We start from the raw sequence: 20252 nt of genomic DNA, 5'->3' as shown, positions 1-20252 counted from the left end.
CATCTTATTAATCTGCTTCCTGTTATATACTGTAAGTCTGCTTGGTGTGGTTGCGGTATGAAAAGCACTGGTTTCAATGAGCTGGCCAGTTTGGAACAATTATATATAGAGACTGTTTTAAAAATCTGCATAGATATCAAACCTCTCCCTTTAAAGATTAACTAAATTAAAAGGACTACTTTACGGTTACAGTCATAGGTCTTCTAATAGATAGTTTATTGCATTCCCATGTGGATATATTTGGAAGTGCAATGTAAATGTGGAGTTGGTTCATTGGTGTTTTTGTTCAGTGATTTGCATGATGTCACATGCTGAGAGAAACACGTTTCTTTAACTGATGGTTGGAGAGTTTTTTCCAGTTTTACCATGAGTTTATTAATAAAAAGATATTTCCTCAAAAAGAAGAAAAAGTGCTTCCGGTGAGTCAGTGTGAATTTATTGAAGTCGTGGGAAGAGTTTGAGAAATGCACAGTGTAAGACATGCTGCACACATATTCATATTGATGGCTAAAAATAGTCAATCTGTTTAATTTAAAATATGTTTCAAGTACACTTTATATTTTATTTCATGAGTACATTGCAGTCTGACATTTAATCTACAAAGTCTGCACAGTCCATCTCTGTAGTCCGAGGATACGGTTGAAGGCTTCCAGGCATTTTAATCTGTAAGAAAAAAATATTTAGGAGAAATCATCACCACAAAACATAATTTGAAAAGAAAAAAAAAAAAACTAAACCAAACACAACCAGAACAAAAAAGGCTTACCTTCAACAATTAGTTTAGTGGAACACTCTGCTTCGCCTAAACAGCTAACAGCAACCACCTTGTATACACCGCTGTCCTTTGGACGGACTCTGAGGATATGCATGGAGCACACACCGAAGGAGTTGGTGATGTAGTAGTTACTGTCTGAGTTGATGCAGACATCATTCAGGTACCAGGACACAGTGGGTGTTGGACATCCTCGCACAGCACAGGTCATGTAGACCTGGTAACCTTTAGGGTGGGTGTGGACTTTCAGAGGAACCAAGATGGATGGAGGCCTCTCGAAGCAAACGTCAGATGTGCCAACTCCATTTGAAGTTATTGGAACTTAAAATGAAAATGTAAAAAAGGAAAAGTGCTTAAACTTAGTATTCAAAGTCACACAATAATAATGTTGAAAGGATTTAAACAGTGGTCATGTAAAATATCTGTAAGTACTATTTTAATTAGATGACACAAAAAGAAAAGTTTAATGAATGTTTAAAGTCATGAAATTTAATAATATATTTGTTTGCATTAAATCCTTTATACACCATGGAGTGTTTGTTATTAAATAAGCTGAAAATCCAGGATCTGATTCATATTGTATATATCAAAGTGTTACACATGTATATCAGTAAGTATAACTGCGTTGTTTTATGGTGTCTCATTAGAAAACTAATGTTTGTACAAAGGAAAATATGAGCTCAGATTAATTCTCACAATTATGTTCTCTGTATGCTTGCAAGATAAAGTCATGGCATTTTGCATTTAGAATTACATGGTGTTGTGAGACATTGTTGCCTTGGTTATTCACAGGATCACAGACTGACTTGACTTGACTTGACTTTATTTAATCTCACAGTGGAGAAATTCTCTTGTCCTCTTACTGGCCTGGATCCAAAAATCAGTTCTTGGCAAAGAGATGTTATCTTCTCAGAATGATGAACAATATCCAGAGATCTTTTATGTTCATTTTTGTTCATGTTATTTGTTGTTTTGTTTTGGGGTTGTAACTATTAACTGCCTCTCTATCTCTGCTTAGGAGCTTGTCATTCCCAAAAATAACTTAAATGAACACTGCCCTCTGGTATCTAGTTGCACATGCATTTCTGCAATGATGTTGCACAGAAGCACATCTGTTGCCTGGCTGAGAGGGGGAAAAGTATATTGAAAATGTGCTGCAGAATACTGACTATAACCAAGGGATGGAAGCTATAATGGACTGTGTGACAGAACATGAAATTAGTTTTGTATGTATTATGCACAGAAGCAGAATTAAGTCTGCCATCACTTAATATTTCCCTGTACAGGTTACAGTCCGCAGACCTCAGGCGGAGAAAATGTTCTGGACACTTTCATGCAGCTGTATGTTTCCTCAGTGTGAGGAAATAAACACGTCTGATTGAAGCTAGCTTATGTTTTGTGTATTACACTGTGCAGTTCAAGCAAATGTAATGGCATAAACATAACTAACCCACCTCTGTTGCTGCTGAAGCCCCACGGGGGTGACTCAGATGGTTCTGAAAGACCCATATCATTCTTGGCATAGATTCGGAAATGATACTGTACTCCAGGAAGGATGTTGTTGACCGTGTATGTGTTTGTGAAAAGGCGGTCTGCTACAGTCTTCCAGACTCTCGTGTTGGAGTCATTTTGGGAAAGCACATAGTACATTCTGTCGTCGAGTTCCTGGTCTGGAGAAGGAGCCCATGATACCACCAGTTTATCATGGACTGTCTGCTCCAGCACTACTGGACCTGGAGACTTGGGTTCATCTAGGAACAAAAATAATACAAGAATTTAAATTATGCTACAGATAATTTGGTTGTTTTTCTTTTGTTCCCACACCAGTTCAAGGCTCAAGGAGTCTTTATTATCCCTGCGGGGTAATTTGCTATGCAGTAAGCTGTGAAACAATCGATCAATGCAACAATTACAAAGAAGCGCATAACTACAAATACAAAATAGAACCACTTGTTCAGCAGAGCAATGGCAGCTGGGACAGAAGTACCCGTGTCTTGTTGAACAGTTTCTATTCATTGCTGTTTATGTCTTCTATTGTGTCTGCTTTTTTTTTTTTCAGTATCATATCTTATTACTTCACGCCACACAGTAAAACTGATTCATTGCCATCAATTAAGCCGTCAATATGTGGATTCTGTGTTTTTATCTCATTAAATATTTTCCAGTTGACATTGTCTTGTTTTCACACAACTGGTTTCTCTGCCCAGCAGAGCTGTGCACTAAATTAATTCTTCATTTAAATTCAAAGAAACACAAAACTCGGACCTTATCTACCGAACAAATGCTGCTGTTTCCTCAACTTTTAAACAGAGATCGTAGGTAGCCCTGTTATTTATTCTTACCTGTTACTCTGACCTCAATATCGAAAGAGGCTTCTCCCACAGAGTTTTTCGCTTTAATGGTGTAGATGGCTGAATCAGAGCGCTTTGATGAGGGAATAACGAGCTGAGACATTCCCTCTGTATTGATGACATTAATCCATGGGGATATTGGCTCATCATCCTTCAGCCAAGTGATCTCAGGAGGAGGTTCAGCCTGGAGATATTGACATCAGATAAATGAGGCAAAGTGCAAGACAAGTTTCATCTCTCAGTTATCAAACTAAGAATGAGAAGAGAAGTTTTGAACAGGAGGGTAAAATATAGAGTGGGGAATTATTTTATATGATCAACATTACAGAATGAAGGGCAGACTGGGATTTTGAGTTCATTCATACCTCGTAACAAATTTTGACGCGTGCAGAATTTCCTGCTCTGACAACGATAAAATCCTCTGGATTCTTAAAACAGGGTCTCACTGGATTAAAAAAAGAAAAACACAGAAATGTATTTGTTTTATTATATTTATATTTTTATTCATGATGTTAAATCATTCATATTCAATAAGAGAAGTCATTACTTACTGTTGGGATTCTTTGCACACACCATTGCAGATGGAGGACTTGGATCTCCTGATCCAGATTCATTAATTGCTGAAACCCTGAACTCATACTCTGCTCCCTCAGTAATATCTTTGACTGCATATTTCACGTCTGAAAATGAGATTAACAAGGGATTTAAAAGGTTTCACTCTAAATTTAATCCAAACATAATGCAATATTACTTTTACAAACCTTTTATGGGGTCATTTAAGGCATTCAGGGTAATCCACTCATTTGTTTCCTTCTTACGTTTCTCCACTTGGTAACCAGTGATTGGAACACCTCTGTCATCCTCTGGAGGGGTCCAGGTCAGGTTTATGCAGGCTTTTGAGGCACTTACCACTGTCGGTGCTCCAGGTGGGCCAGATAAAACTAGAAAATGACAAATGGACTAATCAGTTAATTGAACTCAGAAATAACAAGAAGTAATTAAATATATGGACTAAATTAAGGACATCAACGTGTTAATAATCCAGGATCTTGCAGATATTTTCTCTTAGAGGTAGAGCAGCTGTTATTGCATTTATAAAAGGTGGATTTTGAGCAGTGACTAAATGGTGCCAACGATAAGTGATCAGAAGCAATCCCAAAACTCATCCCCAGGCATTTTCATTTATTACAACCTGTGAGAGATTAACGTGGGATTTGCTGAGGAGGAATACTAAATTAGATTTTTTTTTTCTTTCTGCTCACTCATTATTCCTGCCATAATGCTATCAGCCGTCTCCAGGGAGTCGCTGATGCCCTGAGGATTTTCTGCGTAGATGCGGTAGTTGTATTTCTTCCCATGAGTCACATTCCTGTCTCTGAAAGTAGTTTTTTCTGCTGAGACATCTCCAAGTTTTGTCCACAGACTCTGTCCCGCCTGCTGTCGTTCTATAATGTAGTTGGTGACAGCAGAGCCGCCGTCGTCTTTGGGTGGGTTCCATTTTATCTCAATCACTGATGAAGTGGTTTCGACAATCTCTACCGGACCCTCCGGTGGACCTGGACGATCTGTTGGAATAACAGGGTGTTGAATTAAACACAGCGCTTACAGTATGTGACCCTTTGTAAAGAAAAGGTTGTTTCTACACTGTTTGACAAGGCCGGTGGATGCTGCTTAAGAAGTACTAGAACTTCCACATCTTTCCTTCCATCTTCCCTACACTTCTCATGAGATTTTTCTGTTTTCATACCAAGAACAATAAGGCGGGATGTGGCCTCTACAGCACCAAATGGGTTTGTGAGTTGGATCTTTATTTCCCCTGTGTCCGTCCGGAGGCAGTCTCTCAGCAGCAGCCGGCTGTGATTTGGCTCCCTCAAAATCTTTACACCTCCTCCGTCTTTTATCTCAATGCCGTCCTTAAACCATCTGACCATCAGAGACTCCTGAGGTGGGAAGGGCATCTTGAAAGCAGCGTTCTGGCCCACTCTTACTATCACAGGCTTGGAGAACTTGTGAAGGTCATCTTCATCAAATGCTGGTACATCTATGAAATACAGACATAAGTTAACAGAACTGCAGTTTCTTCTCTCTTGCAGGATCTCTAAAAGCATGTATATGTGTTACCTCCAACTGTAACTTTCCCCTGTGTACTCAGCTCCCCTGTTACGAATCGATAAACTCCAGAGTTGTCATCCCTGCAGCTTCGAATTGTCAAGTTATGAGACTTTCCCTCTTTGGTGATTGTGATCCCACCACTGGAATTTAACTAAAACCCAAATAAAAAAATAAAAAAAAAGGTAATGTGAGAATTTGTGCATTTTTTTGGGTCAGCAAAGTGAAACAAACCAAGTTTACGGAACACTTTTTGAAACACATTTAATAAAGATAGATTTGAATATGTTTATTACATTTCTAATAAATTTCCTGTACTTTTAAATACACCGTGGTAAAATGAAAAATGTTTGGAGAAAATGTTTCGGGGATCATTTTCTTCTGTGTTGACATCCGTATTTATTTGTTTATTTGAGTTTGCACTTTAAAAGAAACAGTATAAACATTCATAGAGAAAAAAGTAAGAGGAAAGGTTCAAATGATGGACAATACGCGTAAAATAATAATATAAACTACAGTGCTGGGGAGGCTGGAAACCCATAAGGGCTTATCGAAAACTTCATCATAATCTAAATATAAGGATAAATAAAGTAATCAATTAAACCAGATAAAGGAAATGCATACAATGAAGCATAACCCCCCAACACCCCCCCCCCCCCCCCCCCCCAAAAAAAAAACAAAAAACAAACGTCAAATGCAAAAATATTACAAATAAAATAAATATAAGAGAAGAGCACAATCATATCACTAATAAAGAAGGTGATATGTCTAACAAAGTGATGTATTTATTCCATAAATGGACCCCTCTGAATTTACAGGAAAACTGACTTCTAGTGGTGTGACTAAGTGGTGCATGAAGAAGCTTAGATTGTCTGGTAATTCTGTAATAAATTTTTGAATTATGTTGGAAGTACTGCTGGAATTGATAGCAAAATTTATGACCCAAGTAGTGGACTTTGTAGAGAAAAATACATGTTTCTACAATGTTTATATTATAAACTGTCAAGATGTTCAGTTTAGTAAATCGAATAACATTTGTCTTTTGTGATTTTGTGTATTTGTCTGTGATTCTGGATATTGTGGGGCTTTTTGTGTCTAAACTGACCAGCAATTCAAATCCACAAAATATACCAAAAATGCTGTCAATTTGCATCTTTTGGGTAGTGGTCTGCAAATCTTTTGAGGTCTGCAAATATTTCTTTGAGCGACACAATCAGATCTGTAAAGTCATATTATAACTAACTTTATCTTTTCCTGTGGTTTGTACTCAGAGCCTCCAAGTGGGAAGTCAAGACAGCATGGTGTCATCAGAAATAAATGAGCTAATAATGCTCTGCTGGTTCTTCTAATACTGACTAATTGTTAGCGTTGTCTTTTTTTCTTCCCTAACTCCCATTTGTGATTGCAGCTTTACATCAGAAACTGACGCCATAGCTCGAGAAGAAAAAAAAAAAAAATGTTTACAATTTCTTGATACACGTAACGTCTATCAAGCCTGGCTGTGACAAAGGCTTTATAGAATGAGAATGATAAATGTAGAGTTGATGTTTGATGTTTTTTTCTGTGAGTTGCTGTAATGTCACATGAAACTTTCCATTTTCCGAGCTGCGCAGTGCACAACACCCTGGGCCAGTTCAGTGGACGACTGAAGACACTGTGCCTTGCAGAGTGATCAGTACCAACTATGTGTGAAGTGTACGTATTTCAGAATATAAATTCTGGTCAAATGTTTTCGTCTTCATGTCAGAAGTGTCCTGGTTGTCATTTCTCATGCTAGTCTCAGCTCTTAAAGTTGCTCATGTATGTAGTCTCATATCGGCATAAGATGCTTCAACAGTTATTGAGGGTAGTTTGTGTCCAGAACACTCATCCCATAAGAAGTGTGCCCTATAGAAGAGGAGGGGAAAATGATGTGAATGACTCATTTCACCTTCTGACAGCACCTGTTATGAACAGAGGTGTAAAGACTGAGAAGAGTGTTGCAGTGCTGTAATAACTTTGCTTTTAATAACCAAAGCAAGTCAACACATTTAATTAAAACCTCAGGAAATTGTGTCAGCTTGTGGAAAAAAGGGCTTCATATCCAATAGTGGCGTGTGATGAAGGCAAACTGATCCCCTTGGGTGACGGTGTAAATAACTGCACCTTCTTTCAACCCCCTGCACTGCACTTTTTTATGTGTTTTATCCTGCTTTAAAAGTGGGAAGAACTCTGGTCTCGCCGCTGTTTCACAACATCAAGTGGAAGATCACTCCTTTATGTTGTCATTTTTATGTAAATGGAGATAAAAGAAAATGGAAAATGTCTCAGTATACAACTTGGCAGATTTAAGTCTGGTTATTACAGATAGTTTGCTGTAAGGCGCTGCTGAATTGCATCTTTACGTATGGCTACTTGTGGGCTTTACCTGCTCTCCGTCTTTGAACCATGTGCCATCGCAGTCCATGTTCATCTTCACATTTAAATCAGCTGGTTTTCCACGGAGAGCGTAGACGTCAGAGAGTCCACTTGAAATACCAAGCTCTATACAACAATTAAAAATAGAGTTACAGCTCATTTTACATATGATATTTCTAAGTAGACTTTTGTTTGGAATTAAAATATTAAAAAGTAACAAGTATGTTTGATTTGACTAACATGAAGATCAAATCTACAGAAATTTGTCTTTTCTTCAGTTGTTTAGATGTGAGGAAATTGATAAAGTGAATCTTAAATCACAATCTAAACTACTACTAAAGTGTACAAATTAGTATCTGATCATATCAGAGAATTGTCAAGTTACCAAATAAGCATATTCACAACAAACTTAGACACAATAACAAGCAGTATTAGATGTTGACTAAATGAGCTCAGCAGACTCTCAAGACTGTTACAAGGTGCCATACCACTTGCAGAAGGTGTATTATGGTAGACTTTTCCACGTGCTTATTATCAACAAACTCTAAGATCACCATGGGAAAGTTTTACAATCAAGTTCTTACAGCAAAATATTGGAGTACAAATGCAAATCCGGGATTTTCTGAGTTTTGTTAGCCTTTTGATATTTGTGTTACACTTGTGCTTTTGCAACTGTAATTATCTCTCATTTCACCTTCAGAGTCTGCATTTTGCTGAAAGCTTTCATGACATTTGGTTTCCTCAGACGAACGGCCTGACAGCAGTAACAACAGTTCATGATTTCAGTTTATTTGAGCAAATTGTTCTCTTATTTTTGACTGTTCTGCTATATTTTGCTTACCTTTTGTGTCTTCTTCCACTTCAGTTGTTGTTTCTTCTGTGGGAAAATCACAAGCAGTACAAGAAGATTTTAGTGGTTTAGTGTAATAGCATTTGTCATGGTCATGTTTTTTTTTTCACTTTCTGTACATAAAAGACTATCTTCCCTCTTAAGAAGCAGTTCCACAGTGTGTGATCACGTGTGTATCGCTGTCTAACACACACACTGTTCAAGACAAGACAAACTCAGACTGAAGACATTAGTCACTGTTTGTTTATTCAGTGAGGCAGACGACAGCCAACACAATGATAATCTTAAACATCATCACGCTTCGAAGTGGTCATTGTGATTTGTATAAAAGTAGCCAAAAATATAAAAGTGTTGTGGAGGTGGAGCTCAGAGTGAAAATCCGATTCTTGCCAGTAGCTGATTGAATGAAGCTTAAGAGGTGTACACTTAATAATTGATGAAAAAAGAAGCATTTTAAATTCCCATATTCTGGTAATTAACTAATTGAAAACACAAGACCAGAGGGTCTGGAAGTAAAATTTTCAAGTCTCTTACCTGTGCTTTCTACAACTGGTGGATCTAAAGTCACTGCTGCTGTTTTTTTCACTTGCTCTGTCAACACATGATGAGGATTAATGTTTAATGCAAACTCCACTAAATGTAAGATCGTTATTGAGAAATAAAACAACAAGCCTCACAAACAGATACTCATGTTGGAACTTACGGAGTTAATAATCATGTCAGTCAAACTGTTGGACTTGTGTCCGCAGGAAAGTGAATTTGGACTCAGTAATACTTTGCATTGATACAACACCCACTTCATGAACTTTGTGGTGGACTTTCTTACTTTGTTCAGGCACTTTTGTTGGTTCCGCTTTAACAGGTGCTGGAGGGGAATCAGATGGAGGAGCAGCTTCCTGAGCAGCTTTAATCTGTTCTTTTCTTTCCTCTCTCACCTTTTCTAATTTTGCTTGTTGCTCTTGGGCAATTTTCTCCAAATCCATTCCAGATCCTCCTGCCCTCGTTGTTTTCCTCGCTGACTTTTTCCCCTTCTGCCCGTCTTTATCAGCTAAATTAAGTAAAAGCAAGAAATGCATGGCAAGTGTGTGAATATGATGATTTTGAAAGCAATAACAGATAAAAAATAAGGTGCTGCTTTCCTCTTCTTTTTCAGTATCTAAACATTTAACGATATCATTTAAAGTTAGGAGTAAGTTTCTTGGTGAGTACCTTACCTTCAACAACAAGCCATGCGTTGCAGGATTTAATCCCTGCACAGGCAGAATAAATTCCTTTGTCTACAACCATACAGTCTTTAACCACAAGACGATGGATGAGTTTGTCTTCTGAAACCTCAATATCATATTTATCCCCTTGTTCAAGTGGCAAATTCTTGCCAAACCACAAGATTTTTGAAAAGGGGTTTGATAAGACACACTCAAACACAGCATCTTCTCTCTCTTTGGCCTTCACTTCCTGAATTTTCACCAAGAAATCCACCACGGGGACTGAAAAGAAAGCAAAGGTTTCATTGCAATTAGAAGCACATCAGGATTCATTCAATCTGAGCTGCGCTGCTAAGTCCATCAACTGTGTTTTCTTCTGCTCTTGTAATTAGTTTTTGCTGTTTGTTGAGCAGTTTTAAAATAACTTACTTTTAAAGTCAGTTGAAAACATAGTGACATCCTCAACATCCACCTGGTACAGTCCAGCATCTTCTGGCAGGAGGTCCCTGATGCTGAAAACATACTTTTTTCCAACTTGTTTAAGGCTGTGCTTCAGTGTGTCTCCCAACTCTTTGGTATAAGGAATCATTTCTCCATCCTATCACGGAAATGAAAACATAATTTCCTTTAGGAATTGCTGACATTCTTATTATAGCTGAAGTTGTCATTGTTATTATAGCTTTCTGTTAGGGCCTCAAGCTCTCTTGAGCAGTTTAAAAGCCCATTTAGTCTCCCTGGCATTTAAAACTTAGCTTACAAAATATCTTAGCTATTTTATTATTTCAGTTTTTTTTATATACATGTTTACTGACTTCATTTGTTTTTCTCTTACTTGGGTGTCATTGTTGTTTATAACTGTACTTTTGTGTTTTACCTTATCTTATAGTATTTTCTTTTAAACCAAAGTTAATTTTTTATTGATATCTTTGGTATGCATACTCTATTTTGATTCTGGTCAGCGCTTTGGTCAGTGGAGTTTGTGGTAAATGTGCTAAATAAATAATATTTGAATTAAATTTGAATTGAAGAAATGCCACTCCTTGCGTTAAAAACTTTCTAGCGAGACTCCATTCATATGATTCCAGACAAGGGCCAGATGTCATGGTGTCTTTTGGATATTTTACTAAAACAATATTTTGTCTCAAAAGGGGCAGATGACCCCAAAAATATCTATTCTGTCTCCTAACTTTATTAAGAAATTTATTGAAACATCAAAGCCAGATTTGGCCAGATTACATTTAAATATATGAAGCTTGCAGGTGCTCCGTCTAGTGACACAAGTCAGTGCTTTGTGCAGTTAGGATTTTATTTGACCATTTTACCTTGTACAAGAATATGGAGCTGCTAGGATCATTGAGATCCATGTCGAGCTCAAAGGATGCAGTACCGTCTGCGTGGACCCTGATAGGTTTCAGGTCAGACAGGCTTTTGACAAACTGGAAAGATAACAGAAGAAGGAATAAGAGTGAAGAACATTACATTGCAAAAAAACTCAGAGCTTGTAAAGCAAATGCTGCAGATTACATACTGCTGCTTGTTCTTCCTCCCTCTCCTTTTTGATTTCATTGAGCTTTTTGAGCATCCAACGAAAGTCAGTGACACCAAACTCTGCACAGATTTTCTCGTAGTCTTTCTTATCGGCACTGAGTAAAAGCTCCCAGAATTTAGGATCTATCTCCCCGTCTTTTCTTTCATGTTGCTCAGATTTTGGTCGGATCTTGCTAGAAATTGTAATATTGAGAAGTCAGTAGAACATTCTTACAAAAAAGGTAGACATGAGAGATGGCCGTCAGAACTGTAACGTAGTTTGGACTCACCTTTTCCTTTTCAGGACAGTCTTAAAATCTTCATCAGCTGCTTGTGTCTGGGCTTTGTTCTTTTTGTAACCAACTGGAGGTGAAGCACACAAAAAGAAATTCTAAATGAAAACTCCTGGATATAATTAAATGAAAGTTTATTAATTGCTAAAATGAAAATTATAATTATTGTAATATAATCATGTTTGAGTAGTGAAGTGTTGAATGTGAATACATGTGGGCTTTGTTTACATTCTGGATGCATCTGCATGCAGTGATTGTCTCCATTATACACAATTATTTCCCTGACATTTATTTTACAAAATCATAACAAGCAAATACTCCTTACCCTCAATTACATTCAGAACAACTGTGACCATGGCTTGACCGTACTGATTTGTGGCAAAACACTTGTAGGTATCTGCTTGATCTGGCTGAACATTTGGCATCTGGAAAATACAAAACATGCAAAACATCAAAGACCCAATTAATCAACAGCTATTAATTTGATAAAGTTGAACATTTTTAATAAAGAAACACAAATTATTTTTCTTATTCTTGAACCTTGGGCTATTGAGTTGTTTGTGGAATTAATTCACTTTTAGTGATACACAAGATGCACAGAAGATGAAACTGTATGAAGCTGATGTCAGCCTTTCTTAACTAATCTGAGTCTTTAAGTTTTCTGTATGTGTTCATTTCTCCTAAAAACTCCTAATACTAACTAAATTATTTTACTTTTTTTTACACATCAAGATAATGATTGTAATATATGTCTGAAAAGACAACACGTTACGTTCAAACTTAATAGATTGTGCAATAAACTGAAGAATTTTGTTATCTATTGTTCTGTTTTCTTTTTTTATAATGCAAGTTCTAGATGTGACACAGAATGGTTACAACATGAGAAAATGGGAGCAAAAAGTTGAAGAAACTTATAAGTGACTGAGGTGACAGATTGTTTACACTGTTCTCACGCTCAGGATTACATAAAAATAACTAACCAAGCATAATTAAAAGTCAACAAACAAAATGACTTTTATTTAAATACCTTCCCATGCTTTATGTGTTGATATGGTTTTTGTCAGTGTGCTCTTCAAACTTCTAATTTTACTTCAGCTTACTCCTCTATCGTACAATATCCTAGTGATGTGATTTGTCCCTATTGCTTGCCTCAAAAGTATGCTCATTGGAGTTTGGATCATATTTGGTTTGATATCTTGATGTATCCGACACATCTCCATTATTCCTGCTCCACGTTACTGTAGGCTTTGGATCCCCAGTGACAATGGCCTTAAAGAAAGCAAATTTCCCTGTTCAAAAGGGGAACAAAGTAGAAGGATGTGTTATAGTTTAATATAATTGATTTGTAAGACATATACAGGTATATTTTATACCTGTATAGTATAATGTTATTCTGTACAGGTTATCAGTGCATTACTAGTACTTGCAGGACACCACGTTGCAGAAGTGCAGAAAATCTGTTTTATGGTGTAACTAGTTTTTCCTTTAATCCTGGTTTTATCTCATTTTGTCTTCCATACATTTTGGAATATATGTTTGTTTTGCTCTTAAGTGTTACCTTCTTGGATGGTTAAAGCAATTGGTTTGCGAGTGAAATCTGGGTGGCTCATTCCATCAGGCAGCGTTTCAATGTACTGCGTAATCATCACGCCGGGAACTTTGGATTTTTTCTTGATCCCCACTGTCAGATTTGGAAAGTTACACGTTAGTAATGATGAAGTGGACACTTAAAAACAAACTGAAAGAGAATGAAAATCATGACCACAATCATGTCCATTATTTAAAAGCTTTTTATCTGTAAACACTTCACCCTACATGGACCATGCTTTAAAAAAAAAGTCATTCTAATATTTTCCATATTAGAATGTTAATGTTAGGCATATTATTACCATCCAGGAATATTTACTGTGTGCTTTCAACTCCGCGGTGGACAGGACTGCTCTGCTCAGTGCATTTACATATAAATAACTTTTATATTTTTCATCTTTCCAATGTGAATCCATGCCTTACATTCAGTTTGAGATCAGATATGTAGTGATGCTCCTACATATCTACGCAACATTATATATGTGCGCTCACACAGTAGATTAACAGATCCATTCCATATAACTTCTTCATGCCTTCATGAACAGGTGGTAGAAAAGAGACAATTGCCGATGACTTTCCTGTTGTTCCCTAAGCCTACCTTCTGTACCATTGCAAATCTCTTCAGGGCGACCTGATGAGGAAGACGTTAAAAGGCAAATAGCACATATGTCAGCAAGTCATTAAAGTTGGATTGTAAGATGGAATTGTTCTTTTTTTTTGCATCTGACAATGAGATAAAATTTGTTTGCATATTAGAAATACTTTTGCAGTAATCTTGGACTTTTTGCATTACTTTCTTTTAACTAAGGTGTGTCAAACTCCGATCGCCAGGACCACTGTCTTGCAGGTTTAAGTTGTAACTCTGTGCAAACACATCTGACTGAAATTAACATGTCAATGGCTACGGTTACATGATGGTTTAATAATTTGAGATTAAATAATTCTGAAAAACTTTATTCGCCAACGAGTTTGCAAGAAAATAATAATACTGAATGCATGTTTACATGTAACACGTCTTCATTTAATTCCTCTTTAGAGCGGCGGGTTGGAAAGTGTTCTGATTGGACAGAGGGTGGACATGACTTATGACGTATACCAGAAATAAACAAATTTGGCTCCCTGCTTCTTCCCTTTCCAGTTGAAACTTGTTAAAGCTACATAATAAGAACCAATTTCAACGCTATTTTTATTATAATTTTGAAGTACCAGCTCAATATGAGCATATTACGTCACATTTTACAGCAACTGAGAAGGAGAGGAAAGATAGACCACCAAACACGGGAGGCAGAACAACGCGCGTCATTGGGACAGGACAAGGTAACGAGCATATGCAGAACGACCGGAATTAACTTAGAGCGAAATCAAGGTTTACATGACAGAGGAATTACATAGTTTGGAATTAGAATATATTCTGAATAGAAATTTGCGTTTGGAATTAAGTGTTTACATTAGGCCTCTTCAAATGGCGGCCCGCGGGCCACATGTGGCCCAGAACCAACTTCTAAGTGGCCCATCTTACGTAAAAGAATAAAGATATTAATCAAGAACCTTTAGTCATTCCTACGCTGATTAAGTAGCCTACAATCCTACAGCTATGCAGACCATGAATGCAACACTTGTTGCTGTGTTTTGAAATTGTAAGAGTGGCGCTAGCAAGCATGTCGCTCTCTGTCCCAAAACACAACATTGACAATGAAAACCGCAGATTTAACCCCGTCTGGACTGATAAGTATTTGTTTATTTTGCCGTCACATTTGAGCCAAACCAATATGTTTAACATGCAATGAATGTGTGGCGGTGATTAAATATTAGAATGTGAGAAGGCACCGCACCAAGAAGTTTATTTTTAAATGACCTTTTTATTTTAAAAGTTAGGAGAAAAATAGGCTCTGACTGGAATTTTCATTATTTCATTTTGTGCATTTGTCCTTGTCATGCGGGACTGATTTTAAAATAGAAAAATTAATAAACTACCTATTTTTCAAAATGTAAATGTATCTTTTTTATTTATTTATTTTCCTGATTTATTTTTCTTTACTTTATTTACTGGCTCTGATAATTTTTTTTATTTGAAAATCTGGCCCACCTTAATGTATAATTAAGTAGCCCTGGTTTAAATGGTCATTTTTCATCAGTTTAAAGTGGAGTTAACTTTTATTCGGAATTAAACAGGAATTAAAACTCACATGTAAACGTAGCAAATGGATACATTTACATGGGAGTTTAGATTCCTTGGGGATTGCTAATAAAAGTTAATTCCACTTTAAACTGCTTCATGACATGGAAGTGGGAATTCTTGGCACACAAAACCAAAGCAGACAATATTGACCAGAACACAACATGACAATAATGGACAGAGCAGAACAACAAATAACCAAAAAACAAACAAACAAAATTGTCCTCAGCAGAGCTTGTTGTTAAAGGCAGCAGATATTTTCCACTCTGAGTCTTTTTTTTTTTTTTTTTAACCATAGTGCCCTGTATCTATGCCCTGAGAGTGAAGGGAGAAGGCATCATGCAGTGGGTGAGAATCTCTGTGATATTAATATTTCAGTGGGTGTGGTCCAGAGGAGAGTGGTTGTCTAAGAGGAGAGTGAAGATTGCTGTGTGATCCAAGTATTTGAAGTGCGTGGTCCTGGGGAATGGATAGATGGAGTTTTTGTTGGAGAGGACTCAACATGGTTCATCCTTCTTGTACAGGTTGTGGTATATTACTGAGGAAATTGAAAATAAAATGGGTCAGCTGGGAGATGTTGAGATTGTGTATTTTATGGATTATTAGATGTCTTTGGATTATTGTAAAGCAGAAAAGAAGTTAACGAAAAGGAAAGTTGCCTGGGTCATCTAGATGCTGAAGAAGGATGTACAGCAGGTAGGCCACAATATCCTCTGCGCCCTGCTTAGCTTTTTGGGCAAATCGGAGGGGATCCAGTTGTGGATGACAAAAGGCAGGATGATATTCAGCAGCAGATTCTTCAAGCATTTCATCATAACGGGGGGTGAAGGCAACAGGGCAGTAGTGATTAAGATATTGTGGGAAGGGTTTTGGGGAACTGGGATTACATTGGCAGTTGTCCAGATAATTGCTCTTGTGGCAGTCATGTTGATCGTGAAGATTAAGTGAAAGATTGGTGGAATCTCCTGTGAACTGTTTTTAAGTACCCTTGCTGGGATGCTGTCAAATTAAAGAAGGCAGGGCTCAAACTAGAAACCTTTTGATTACAAAGATGCTATTCTTCAATGAGCTTCTCCAGCCAGACAAAGCAGTACTTTAAGATCCTGATAATGAGCTGAAAAAGTTTTTTAAATTCTATACATTACTGCCAGATTTCCTTCAGACTGATTAACTATTAACTATTAACTAATCCTAATTTCAGACTTTTTTTTCTGTCTTCAAAATACCAATTTGTTTAGATGTTTGTCACCTCTGTGAAATTGCAGTAAATGCATTAAAAGAGGCTGTGAACATGTTGGATAATCACATCAGCTTGTCACAGATTTTCTTTTCTTCCCTCCAATAGAATATTAGATTCTACTCCTTACCTTGGCCAGTATCTGTCCCATCTGTCACTTTTGGTCTTTTGAACATCTTGGATTCTTTGAAGCCTTCCTGGATTCAGCAAATGTAGACCAACTGCAACAGATGGTGGAGAAATATAAAGCACAACTGTTGTGGCTGATATTATCAAATGAAGAACATGTTTCTCCTTTCTATTCATTTAGAATAAGTAGTTTATCACTGTTTCCAGATGCTGAAATGACTCTAATGTGTCATTGAAAGCATTCAGTTTGGATCATTCAGAAAGTTCTGTGAGAGCTCCCTAACTAATGGCAACAAAGTCTCTTCAAGGTTGAACAACTTGAGACGACCAGGCTGTTTCTTTATTTTTTCATCCAGTTAAGGAAGGTGTGACGTTTGCAAATGCGGTTGTCTGTTTTGACTGTTACTGTTGTTATCACAGTATCACATTTTAAAAAAATTATTAAAAAGTGTTTAAGTGTAATATTTCATATTAGCACCATTATATGATTTCTCTCAATACCGACACTGTCGTTATTCTGAAGTTCTTGTTGCCACTTTAAGGCAAAGTGTTCTGGCATGTTGTTGAAATGATTGCGTCCTTATCAAATGAACATTTTTATGGCTTGTCGTTACATTTGCTGTAGTGATCTCTAGTCCATGAGACTCTTTCATTACCCACACGTTGACTAAAGTTACATGGACAAATGTCACTTGACTAAAATAGACTGAACATTAATTGTAATGGAGTTGGTGTTGCTGAGGCTTAAATGGATTTGACGACATTTTACTGCGTGGTTAGTACATGTAACTGTAGTGCAACATTGCAACCACACAGACTTTTGGTGCTGGGTGCTTCCAGTATCTGGTAGCTACTCAGTGATTTTAAGAGTTTTAAGACCACACATCAAGCCGGCATGCTTAATATTGTTAGTCTTTCCAACATTACTAAAGATTTTGTCACCAAACATTAAGTTAGACTTTTAAAACTTGTTAATTTGGTATCAATAAGTGTTTCACTTTGATGCTGCCTTTATTTGTTTTCATTTTATAATTTTTTTGTTTACAGATTTGATTTTAAAAAGATGCTGTGCTGCCATCTGCAGCACAACTTCCCCCTCAGATAACTAAACTTTCTGTAAGTATAAATATCTGCCACAAACTCAAACCAAGGTGAATTTTTCTTAAGTCCTTTTTGTTCCGTGTACCGATTGCTGTATTCAGTTTAAAGCTTTTACAGAGAGATGTTTTTACAGAGAGATTCCTAGACATTGATAATAATCTGCAGCCTTCTCTTGTCTTTTTTATTTGTATAGGCTGGCTTCGAAACTGGTTAAAACCATCTAATGACTAGTGGACACACTCAGCCCTAAGGTAGACGTCAGACATGTTTGACTACATATAGCTTCTCCTTTACAGTATTTGCTTAAACGTAGCATCCCCCAGTATGGGCGGATCATATTCTAGGGTTTCAATGGTTCACGGCTACTGGAAGATGAGTAAACCGGACTGTCATATGATAGCTCACATGCCACATAAAAATCTGAACATCCCATCTCAAACATCTCAATATGATTGTAAATCATTGCTGACGCTATGCCAGCTTCTTTTTATGGTGAAACATGCTGTGTATAGTCATTTTAAGCATTCTACATTATTTGCTCTGGTGCTTTGGGGCACACAAAATTAAAATTAGTACTTACAATGATCTGGCTTCATGTTTACGTGTTTTATTATAACAAGCCACCATTTTCACACCACGTCTTAAAATATATGCATATATTTTTTAGATAAAGAGTGAAGCTTATATATGCTGTAGTTATATTTAGGGTAAATACGATGAAGGCTTCTCATGTCATGGTTGCCTTTAAGTTCATGAAGTGAACTGCTGACTGCTGTCCTTGTAAAGTTTAGCATTTTTCTGTTTATTAAGCAATTTTAAAGAGTTTTCAGCCCTTTTAAAAAAGTTTTTTTATATTTACCTTCTGACTTGGCCCAAAGCCTGCAGTGTCATTTCTGCTGCAGTGGTGGGTTTTTATTTATTTATTTATTTATTAAAGAAGTGTCAGGTGCCTTGCACAGCATGCTGGCCTTAATGCCACCAGCTGCTTCTGTGACCAATGCTGGTCACAGCAAGGGACCAAATACTCAGACCAAGCATCATAAAAATGATTAAAAGCAAGACACTGCCATGGGCATGTTCAGGAAGCATGTGACTATCTAAGAGGGATTGTGTCAGCAAGGGAGACTGTTGAGACTTAATTTGGGACATTACATAGTTGCAGTGGGACTTTTGGCAGTGGCTGTAAAATTTAGGAACTGAAGGACGAGATGATTTAGTTACAAGACTGGATTTCAGTTAGGTAGAAAGAAGAAGGGTATGATTGTTTGATATCCCAGTGTGTCAGCATTTTCTGGTAGGATTGTGTGTACCACTAATATATGCTGATCTGGTAAATTTCCAGAAGAATGTGTGCTCCGTTGATTTGAACTCTTTGAACTGATTTGAAATGTTAAGAAAGGTTAAAAATGCTTCCTATTATATACTTACATTTTCTAAACTTTAGGAATGTTCTATTGCATTTTGCCTAATTTGTCAGAAACTTTAAAATGTCCATGGAATAAAAAACAAATACACAAGTGAGTTAAAAAAAAACAAAAAACAAAAAAAATATTTATATAAAAAGAAAACTAAACAAGCAGGGTATTCAGAAAACAAAAAAAAATTACATAAATACTTAAAATGACATAAATGATGCACATCAGAGCACTTTGAGGGCAATCCAGCTGTGTGATTATAGTCTAATGCATTCAACAATTGGCCACATTAACACTGTTTTCGTTGGGTTATATGTTAAAAGCAAATCAGGCCCAGAATTGTGTGTGCATCCATATATCAGCAGTTAACACCTCCATCTAAGAGCCGTGCTGCATATAGGATGAATGATGGACTCACCTCAGCAGTCCTGTGATCCTCCTCAGTGGAGCTGCTTCCCAGTCTGATATGTGAGTGTTGCCTCACTGGTCTACAAGCTATTAAATCCTTACGGGAATGCCGATGACTCTGCGACAAGCGCCCACGTCGTCACACATCATGCTTGCCAAGAAAGGGGATTGCTTTTTTGTTTAGGGCATAAATCATGACCTCACAAGAGAAAGGGGGGAGGAGGGAAATCCAAGGACTACAATGTCCATGTTGTGATGATGCAAGCACAGGTTTCCTGTTGACAAAGCCATGACCTTTCCCATGATGGGTGTATATTTTAGGCCTAAAAATGGAATTTAGACACATTTTGTCATATCATTTCAGATTTTCAATTTGCTTTTGTTTGTCCTTCATTTTTTTTTTTGTTTGTTTTGTTTTTACCTAAAAGTTGACTTTATATTCTAACCAGTTTGTCTCTCATTGTTTCAGCTTTCTGACTCTTTAAGGTTATCTTTGCAAATCACTTTCAGTTACAGACGGAGAATCTTATGAGGGTAATAATTTAACAGAAACTTTTTCATTTTGTGAGAGGTGAAACAAATGTCAGATACTGAAAATACATTTAAATAAAAATAAGAGTTGTGTTGTTTTGATAAAGAAAAATTATAGTTTAATCAGGTCATTGTATTTTGGCTTTTTAGTGTTGTTGTAAATC

The 20252-nt window shown here is 36.9% G+C and overlaps 1 protein-coding gene across 1 annotated transcript; it reads right to left on the bottom strand.

Moving 5' to 3' along the window:
- Positions 1 to 512: 512 nt before the first annotated feature.
- Positions 513 to 19627, bottom strand: igfn1.4 (immunoglobulin like and fibronectin type III domain containing 1, tandem duplicate 4). Its single transcript, XM_079242436.1, has 24 exons — positions 19568 to 19627; positions 16635 to 16725; positions 13063 to 13185; positions 12654 to 12793; positions 11830 to 11929; positions 11502 to 11574; positions 11213 to 11405; positions 11007 to 11120; positions 10114 to 10282; positions 9694 to 9966; positions 9306 to 9527; positions 9014 to 9070; positions 8471 to 8506; positions 7640 to 7755; positions 5245 to 5386; positions 4871 to 5164; positions 4386 to 4688; positions 3885 to 4064; positions 3675 to 3803; positions 3489 to 3568; positions 3115 to 3307; positions 2227 to 2523; positions 767 to 1093; positions 513 to 663 (listed from the first exon to the last, which is right to left on the bottom strand). Exons 2-24 carry the CDS (start codon positions 16678 to 16680, stop codon positions 659 to 661), a joined length of 3612 nt encoding a protein of 1203 aa, XP_079098562.1. The 5' UTR covers positions 16681 to 16725; positions 19568 to 19627; the 3' UTR covers positions 513 to 658.
- Positions 19628 to 20252: the final 625 nt, after the last annotated feature.

This window comes from Telmatherina bonti (genome assembly GCF_933228915.1).
Source record: "Telmatherina bonti genome assembly, chromosome: 6".
In the NCBI taxonomy this organism is placed as follows: Eukaryota; Metazoa; Chordata; class Actinopteri; order Atheriniformes; family Telmatherinidae; genus Telmatherina; species Telmatherina bonti.
This window is presented reverse-complemented; position numbering and strand designations above follow the sequence as displayed.

Bases quoted from the DNA above. Each gene is read 5' to 3' on its own strand.
- igfn1.4 (XM_079242436.1), bottom strand. From the start codon at position 16,680: ATGTTCAAAAGACCAAAAGTGACAGATGGGACAGATACTGGCCAAG. The intron at 9,071-9,305 runs GTAAGAAAGTCC...ATGTGTTGACAG, and splicing joins AACAAAAGTGCCTGAACAAA to AGCAAGTGAAAAAAACAGCA. The intron at 3,569-3,674 runs GTAAGTAATGAC...TTTTTAATCCAG, and splicing joins GTGTGCAAAGAATCCCAACA to TGAGACCCTGTTTTAAGAAT.